This window comes from Pituophis catenifer, unplaced genomic scaffold, assembly GCF_029215685.1.
Source record: "Pituophis catenifer annectens isolate HBS135680 unplaced genomic scaffold, rPitCat1.0.hap2 SCAF_7, whole genome shotgun sequence".
Classification (NCBI taxonomy): domain Eukaryota; kingdom Metazoa; phylum Chordata; class Lepidosauria; order Squamata; family Colubridae; genus Pituophis; species Pituophis catenifer.
The window spans coordinates 44,229,922-44,238,649 of record NW_027256887.1 but is presented as its reverse complement, the minus strand read 5'-3'; the positions used below and the strand labels follow the sequence as shown (position 1 = coordinate 44,238,649).

At 38.6% G+C, this 8,728-nt stretch overlaps 1 protein-coding gene across 1 annotated transcript; it reads right to left on the bottom strand.

The window, feature by feature from the left end:
* Positions 1–511: 511 nt before the first annotated feature.
* SLC35E3 (solute carrier family 35 member E3) lies at positions 512–7,105 on the bottom strand. The gene is made up of 5 exons (XM_070947495.1): positions 6,557–7,105; positions 5,472–5,582; positions 3,196–3,354; positions 2,009–2,091; positions 512–947 (listed from the first exon to the last, which is right to left on the bottom strand). The coding sequence occupies exons 1-5, from the start codon at positions 6,947–6,949 to the stop codon at positions 761–763; spliced, it is 933 nt and encodes a 310-aa protein (XP_070803596.1). The 5' UTR covers positions 6,950–7,105; the 3' UTR covers positions 512–760.
* Positions 7,106–8,728: the final 1,623 nt, after the last annotated feature.

The following is an 8,728-nucleotide window of genomic DNA, read 5'->3' as shown; positions in this document are numbered from 1 at the left end:
CAAACTACAGGAGCCAGCCTGCACCGAGTTAGGTAATACTTATAAACTTAGAAAACTTAACAACTTGTAAAATTCTCAGTCTTAATAATTTTGGAGTACCAGTATTTTGCTCAACTGTGAATGTTAATTATAATTAAATATACATTAAAATTTAAAATATGCAGAAAAAATATAACAATGCATGTGGCTATTAGAAATTAAAAATCCAGAAAAAACAATTTGGTTTCTCAGTATTTACCAGATCAAGAAACTTCAATGTTCACTTGATTACAACATAGGAGTCTCTTTTAATACTGACATAATCATAAGGACGATTAATTTTCTAGCAAAAAACACTGTATCTGTCTGAATGAGTCCATTTGGTATAAATAGGACAGTTCACAATGATTGCACTGTAATTACAAACAGCCCTTTAAAGAAACAAATTGTGCATACATACATGTGTATACACACACACACACAGAGAGAGAGAGAGAGAGAGAGAATCTGGGTATGTCAACATGAACAGACACCAATCATCTACCAGTCTTCTTTACTGTGTTTTTTTTCTACTGAGTCCTGTGACCCCCCCCCCCCTCAATGTAATCCAATCCATACCCCAACTGGGCAGAGTAGAAGGAGGCAGTGCATGGCAGCTATAGGAGAGAATACCTGCTCTGCTGGGAGATGGACAATTTTAGATTCCTCCATAGACAGTGCATTGCTTTTGGAATCAGTGCATATTAAAGCAATTCATTTGTTACCAATAAAAATACTTAATTTACGGACGTTGAACCAGCTTGCTTTTGTTCCCATCTTGCTCACTAAGTTTGAAGTGTGTGTAAGCTAGAATGCCAAACAATGTGCATGTAATTCCAAGGCCTTGATTAATTGATAAAGGATCCTTAAATAAGAGATATCCTCCCATGAGGGTGATGCAGAATTTGAAGTGTCCAAACATATTGTATCTATATAACCGTGTTAAGGAACATCATAATTAATCCAAATTCAATAATTAATCCAAAATAAACAAACACTAAATCCTATGCCAGGTTTGGCTTCTTAAGTCCTACTCTTGTAAATGTAAGCTAGGTCACATCCCTCAAGAATAATTGGAACTCTGCTTCATTAATACAGGTTATAGTAATAGAATCTTGAAAGCCCAATAGCATTTTCCTTCCTCTTTCTTATTCTCAAGCAAGTTAAAAGTGGAATCAGTTTCATTTAAGTTTTCCTCTTCTCCTGAGCTTAAATAATATTTTTGTTACTGCTAGTGTATACTTTTGCTAGGCTCATGTCCATAGTTCCTTATTGTGTACAATGGTTCTTAAAATTGCCTAAAACTGAAAGCGAGGTTTTCTCTTGTATTTGTTAATTCATTTTTGGCTTTAAGGAAAACTTCTCTCACTGTTAACAATACAGGTAGTCCTTGACTTAATGACCACAATTTCGAGTCCAAAATTTATGTTGTTAAGTAAGAGGTTTATACAACCTCTCCTGCCATAGTTGTTAAGTGAATCCACTGCAGCTGTTAAGTTAGTAACATGGTTATTAAGTGACTCTGGTTTCCCAACTGTCTTTGCTTGTCAGAAAGTTACATAAGGGGTTCACATCACCCCGAGACATTGCTGAGAATTGAGAAATTTTGATCATATGATTATGGGGATGCTGCAATGATCATAAGTATGAAAAATGGTCATAAGTCACTTTTTCACAGTAACTTTGAACAGTCACTAAACGAACTGTTGTAAGTCGAGGACTGCCTGTGTTCATTTTATATATTTTTTCAATAAAAGATTCATCATTATTTTACTGCTACTATAGAAAGTAAATCCAAAAATTGGAGATGAGTTATTCTCTCATAAAATGATGCAAACAGACTTGTTGAAAGATCCTAAAACATAGTGTTTAAGTCCAATACAATATGATTCTACAGTTTCTGAAAATTTTACCTAAAAGATTTTATTTTTGACTAACCTGATGTTTCTGATTTGTACAGTTTATTACCAGTGTAATACAGTAAGGATACGTCACTGGTGAAGTATTCCCAATAATCCAATAAATAGACAAGTTCACCATAAATGCTATTATTCCAGAGACCAGTACCATAGACTGTGAATTAGAAAAAAAAAAGCACTTACAAATCACTGCAAATGATTTTTAATAGACAATATCCTCTATAAAGTGACAGATGGTTGCAAATGGTATCCTGTTCATTGCCTTTCTGAACATTTTACATTCACAGTAAGAACTACAGCCTGTGTTTATAAACACAATTGGATCTGATTTCTTATCCTTAGCTTTTTCTACTTTGAATTATTATTCCCTTTGATAAATGTTAAAAATCTGGAAGCATTTTTCCTTGATCATTTAATTGCAAGCTGAAATATGGAGCATAAACTTAACAAAACTATATAAAAAGGGTTTATTAGATTTACATTTCACAATACCTATTTCCAGCAATATCTCAAGTACCATCTCCTAAGCAGTTTTATTTATGATTGAAATGTGTTTGAATATTAGTAGCTTGGCTTGGTGGTTAGGCTGTTGGTTAGAGCTCCGAGCTTGGCAATTTGGTTGCAAATATTTTGTCACCATTTAAGGAGGCATCATCAGTGTATTTTGAATTATTTATCATTTACTGAATTTATAAACTATGCCTTTTGATTACATCATGCATGGAGTGATATATAATAAAAGCACGAATTAAAAGTTATGCTCCCAAAACTTTTATTATGAAGCTGGCAAAGAGTCAAAAATAATCAAAATTCAGGGCAAGAGAAGAACCAAGGAATACCCCAAGCCAACCTCTCTAACCAAGACAATGTAAATGAATCACTCAAGACTGGCTTGTTTGATTTCAGCAAGATTATTTCATTGTCTGCCTTCAGACAAATACCTGAAGAAGTTTGAAAAGCAATATACTGTATGCAGTTATTATTAGTCGGACTAATTTATGTTATGTTATGTCTATAAAGTGAAGATTATTTTAAAAAATAATTCAGTATTGGGTTGACCTTTTCATGCAGTCCTTCAGTTGTAATATCTCACATTTGAAAATTCAGTGGCTAGCAACTAAATAACGGGAAACACTGATTCAATAAAGAACTTCCAAATTTAGGATTATATTTGCCTATATTTGAATAGGAATGTTGTTTGTTAAATTTTAAGAGCATTTAGAAGAAATAGAATGAAGAAGAAAAATAAACAATTTACCACAGCAGAGACTGTCCAGGGGCCAAAAATTCCACCTTCTCCAAAGACTGGTTCAAAGAAGGGTACAACGCACAGCAACATGCCACATGACATTGGTGCTTGATAGTATAGTAGCTGCATAGAATTTACCTGTAGTTCATGTTGTTTTGTTCCTACCCACTGAAACAAAGAAAAATATATTAATAGCCCACATGTCTAACCTTGACATAAATAAATTACAATATGCCTACTAAAATACTGCATTGGTATGTACTTTAAGAAAAGCATGTATAGCTCAACCCTTTTTATTCCAATTGCACAAGGCAGCTGAAGAATCTGAAAGAAAAGACAATCAGTTTCTTCTGTTTATCCTGATACAATGGCATAAATATCAGTGTCTAGATCACAGATTCCTTAAAATACCCAAAAAAAATAAAAAATAAAAAAATGAAACAGAATAAAATATTTCAAAAGCAGAGACGCATCTTAATATGCAAGCTTGCTAGCAGTTACATATTATGGAGAAAACATGAGCTAAAACTTTTGAACTTGAAGTTGATACAAGCTAAAAACTGCACAGTATGGGTAAATTGAGGAAGCAAGTAAATATTCCAGCTATGAACTTCATGGATAGTTCTAGAGTAAATTTCCCCAGTGTGGGCATCTTCTATATAAGGATTTCAGCTGCCAATATTTTTAATAATAATCATGCTGGCTGAACAACTCTAGGAGTTATATCAGCTTGGGAGGAAGCAGGGCAGTGGTACAGGTGGAAGACTCCCAGGTTACATTGTCAATGTAAGGACCAATAGCCTGAAGACCATGGAATGTGCAGCGAAAAAGGACCGTGAGGCATAGCATGTTTTGTTGCTGGATGACACAGAACAGGCACCGGTGGCTCCCTGGGCGAAGGTGGTAGCTGTTCAGGAGGCATTGTTCAGTGTGGTGCAAAATGGGAGGAAGTGGAAGAATGAGAGCTTGCCAGAGATGCAGTGCATGCCCTGCAGCTTGTGTTGGACACGCTCCTGGAAAATCAAGCTTGCAAGGTTGCATTGGAAGCTGTTGGCCTGTTGCTGGGTGGAGAAAGCAGCGGCCTATGGGTACTACCTGTAGTCTTATTGCTCCCAAAGTCAATAGAAAGTCAACAATAAGACAAGTAAAAACTTCTAAAAACAATCACTTACTGTTTTGCTTAATTATCTTTAATTAAAACATTTTAAACTTTAAAATATCAGTTATTTGTATTTGCCTTGAGAAAACTCAATTTAAAATGTATGTTTAGTGATAAAACTTCTACTTACTCTTTGAGAAGTCTTTTCAACTCCCTTCCCATTCTAAAAAGAAGAAATGTCACCTATCTCTCACCAAAAAATTATTATGGGAAAAATAATGCATATAAACTTGGATGAATGCCTGCTCACCCAATCACTACAACAGAACCAACACAAGCTATGAAATGGAACTACCAACCATCAAGTAGTAAACAACAGCCTAATCAAGGAATTCCCAAGGAGAAAACACCACCACTATCAACACTGACAGGGCAAGCTACTATATATAAACAGAGAGCAAACCCCATTTCCTCCTAGCTTTGGTGATGTTACCTAATTGGGTAACGAAAGGTTTGGAAGCAAATAACCAAACTCAGAGAATACCAAGGACTCCATAGTTCATCTCTGAGCTACCTATATTCTTTTCTATTGAAACTGGGATGAACCACTATCAAGACTGTTCAAAACTGTTCAAATGATTAATAGGCTATTCACAGACAAAATAATTGATATTACAATGCAGTAGCTTCATGCAAGAAAATTTTTTCATTCCTATGCACAGTTTATTGTTGAGTACAAAACAGAATAAGCAAGTTTCTCATCGCTGTAGATCAATACACAATCCTACAATATTTTTAAAAAACTGGCCATTCTTCATGAATTAACTCTTCAAATAACTATTTAAAATATTAATAATATTACAAGTATTTTGAACAAAACTCCTTATTAATCTAAGACAGCATCATCCATGGTCAAAAGCCATGGCCAAAAACAACTTGGCACCAGGTTGGGACGCCAAGAGTGCATATGGCAGCCTTCTGCAAATACGATTTATATATTTGTGCATAGAGTTTTTCCAACAGAAAATAGCTTTTCCTACAGTTAAATGAGACGAAACTACAGTTTAAATAACAAGAAACTATGTAGAACAAATATGTTCTACTCAGAAGACTGGAAATTAATACAGAATAGATTACATAAAATATTATTCTGAGTTTGCATTTAAAAAAACCATATTTAACTTACCACTTGATAAAGAGATGTTACTATAACACCAAGAGCAGCAAATATCATCCCAAGTAAACTAAATTTCACATCATAATAAGAATTTAAAAAAACACCTAAAGTGATAGGAATCTGTGAAAGAAAGAAAGAAAAAAACATTTGATGCCTAAGTATTTCAGTATTATTTCTTAGTACTGAAACAATCTTCATAAACTTTTTGGTTTCCGAATGATTAGAATTTCTACAGCCTCTAACCTGTACAAATAAGACCGGAGGCTAGCAGGCGCTATATCCCTAGCTTTTCATAACATCTTGTCTGACAAATTTTAAAACAGCATATATTTTTTGGTTTTGTGATTGAACCTGATATATATCTTGCAATTTTAGGATGAAAAGGGGGCATTTACATTTTATAGTTTTGAGTCAAAGCCCCTAAACAGCTAGTCACAATCAACTCTGGACATTCATTATTTTACATTTTTATATATACATTAATGTACAATACAATGAACTCAGCCAGTACAGCAGCCTTCACCAATTCTTTACCTTTGGGCACGTTGGCTTTCATAATAATAAGCACCCTGTTATTAAGACCAGCTGCCTGCAATTACTGCAGGTTCGAATCTTGCCAGGCTCAAGGTTGACTCAGCCTTCCATCCTTTCTAAGGTAGGTAAATTGAGGACCCAGTTGTGGGGGCAATAAGCTGACTTTGTATAAATATACAAAAGGATGAAGGCTATTGCTTAACGCATTGTAAGCCGCCCTGAGTCTCTGGAGAAGGGTGGCATATAAATCAAATAAAAAAAAAAATCCCTACTCAGCACATCCATACTATCTAGAAATTATAGAGACACTAATCCATCAAATCTAGGAGCCATCATACCTGGAAAAGCAATTGCCTAAATCAATTATTTTTAACCAGCCTTCATAATCAACCAAAAAGGCCATTCTGTCTACAGTGGACGCTATTTCTGACAATGCTTCACTTCCAGCTCAATTTCTCCTTGCTCAAAGATTGCAGCCCATTGCTTCGGGAACCGTCAGCACGCGCAAGGGAGCTTCCTTTGGCTTCGGCCCACCCGTCACACCCTGCCCTGCTTCTCACCAAAGTGAGCTTGATGCGGGTGGCAAAGGTCTTGCCGTAGGCCACACTCTGGATGAGCACGATGACCGGCGTGGTCATGGCCTTGGCCAGCTGGTAAGTGCCGACCGTGTTGTTCTGCAGAGAGAGGTTGGTGAAGACCACGAAGCCACAGAAGCTGAGCGCAAGGGAGAGGATCTGGCGCGGCCTCAGGCTTTTGGGGGCGAAGACGCCCAGCGACTGGCACACATACAGCCCCAGCCAGGTGACGGCAAAATGCACCAGCGTGAGGCTGAGGTTGGGGAAGCCCATTCGCACGTACAGCCATTTGTTCAGGAAGACGATGCAAATAGACGCCGCCAAGTTTACTAGCAGCCCCGCCGCCAACCGGCCGCGCTCTGGAAGCCACCCCTCCATGCTCGAGCTTCTTCCCAGTTCCACGTCCACTTCCTGGGGAGCAGCAGCAGAAGCAGCCGCCGCTCCCGGGCAAACAGCTGGCACAACGGCCGCCACGGCCTCTTCCTTGCCCGCCCACGTGACTCGGGCGCAGGAACTTCCGCTGCCGCGGGAGCCCGGTCCTTCCCCGGCAGAAACCCACCCGGGAAGGGTCCCCTCGCCTTTCTGGGCCGGCTGCCCGCTCTGGGCTCCTTGTTGGGCGGGCTGATGTCATCGTGGCTCAGCGTGAGCTGCCGGCAAATGCAGGCCAGTCTCGACGCCGGTTGGCTTCTTCGGCTTCTTCGGGTGTTTTGGGAATGGTGAGAAGTTCAGTCCAACCCGGCGCCGGGTGAGAGAAGTCTGCCTGTAGGGTGTAGGAGAGAGGATGTTTTTCGGAGCCACTGTAATGGCAGCGGCGCAAGTCCACCCAAAAGCCTGGAACCGGCTAGTTGGAAGGGATCTTGGAGGTCATCTAGTCCAACCCCCTTGCTCACGTAGACGTCCTGTACTAGGGAATCGAACCGCCGACCTTTCTGATCGACAAGCACAATGTCTTAGCCACTGAGCCACCTAGGATAATTCTATCTCCTTTTGCGCTGAATTGACACGTGTTTTGTGACTGAGCCAGTGGTGCAAACACAGCCAGAAAGAATCAGCCCAACGATTTCAGAGACATGGCACAAGGCAAGATAGGTTCAGTTCCTGGGGACTTTATGAATACATAAAACTTCTTTCAGAAATATTTCCTCACCTGGGGGAAAAAAAAGATTGACCATAGGCAAGTAAAAAAGCAGTTGGAGCAGGAGTGACTTTGGACTTCCCCAGTGACTTTCTTTTGGGGAGTTGGCAAGGAATGAAACGAGTTTGTCAAATTTCAATCCCAAGAGAGTAATAGGACCCAGCCATAACTATGCTAAATTAAACTCCTGACCAGCCAATTGGGTATATTGATCAGAGTGGCAAGAAAGGTATCAGGGATATCAGTTCTTATCGTATTCTTGGGCAGATGGAGAACAAATGTACACACTCTTTCCTGTGACAACACACAAAATATTGGAAGATAGCTATCGTGTCTCACCTTAGTCTACTATTCTTTAAACTAAATATATTCAGTTCTTTTAATTGTTCTTCAAAGGATTTAGCCTTCAAGCCATTTGTTGCTCTTGTCTGTAGTCTTTCCAATTCCTCAGCATCCTTTTTATTTGTTTTTTATTTTTTATTTGTTTATTTATTTGTTATTTTTATTTGTTGCAACCAAACATGCTTTGTCAATGATTGCAAACCCAGTTCCCTGGGTCGTTAAGCAGGTAGGGTGAAAAAGCTGCCTGTTGAAGATTCAGTTCCATTCCTGCAGAAGGCTACTGAAGGGATTCCCCTACCCTCCACACAGGGAGGGAAAATTCTTCAGGGGACTGCTGGAAATCTTCAGGATTCAACTCTGTTCCTGCAGCCAAAAGGGATATCCTTTGTGGGACTGCAGACAATTGGTGATAAATGTTTGCCAAATGCCCAAAATGTGGTCATATGACTGCAGAGGGCCCCCTGTGGTATGATGTTTTAGAAAGTTCAGAAATGTTTTATAGGCCGTACAGCACTTTTCTGATGCTGTTGTTAACTTTGGTAATTAAACAACAAGCTCTAAATTGAGGACTATCTATAATACTTCTTTGTTACATCTATTGGCCACTTCACAGTCTGGCAGGTTTACTGATGCAAACTACTTCCAACATTTAAGCAATATAAACCTCATTACAAATTAAA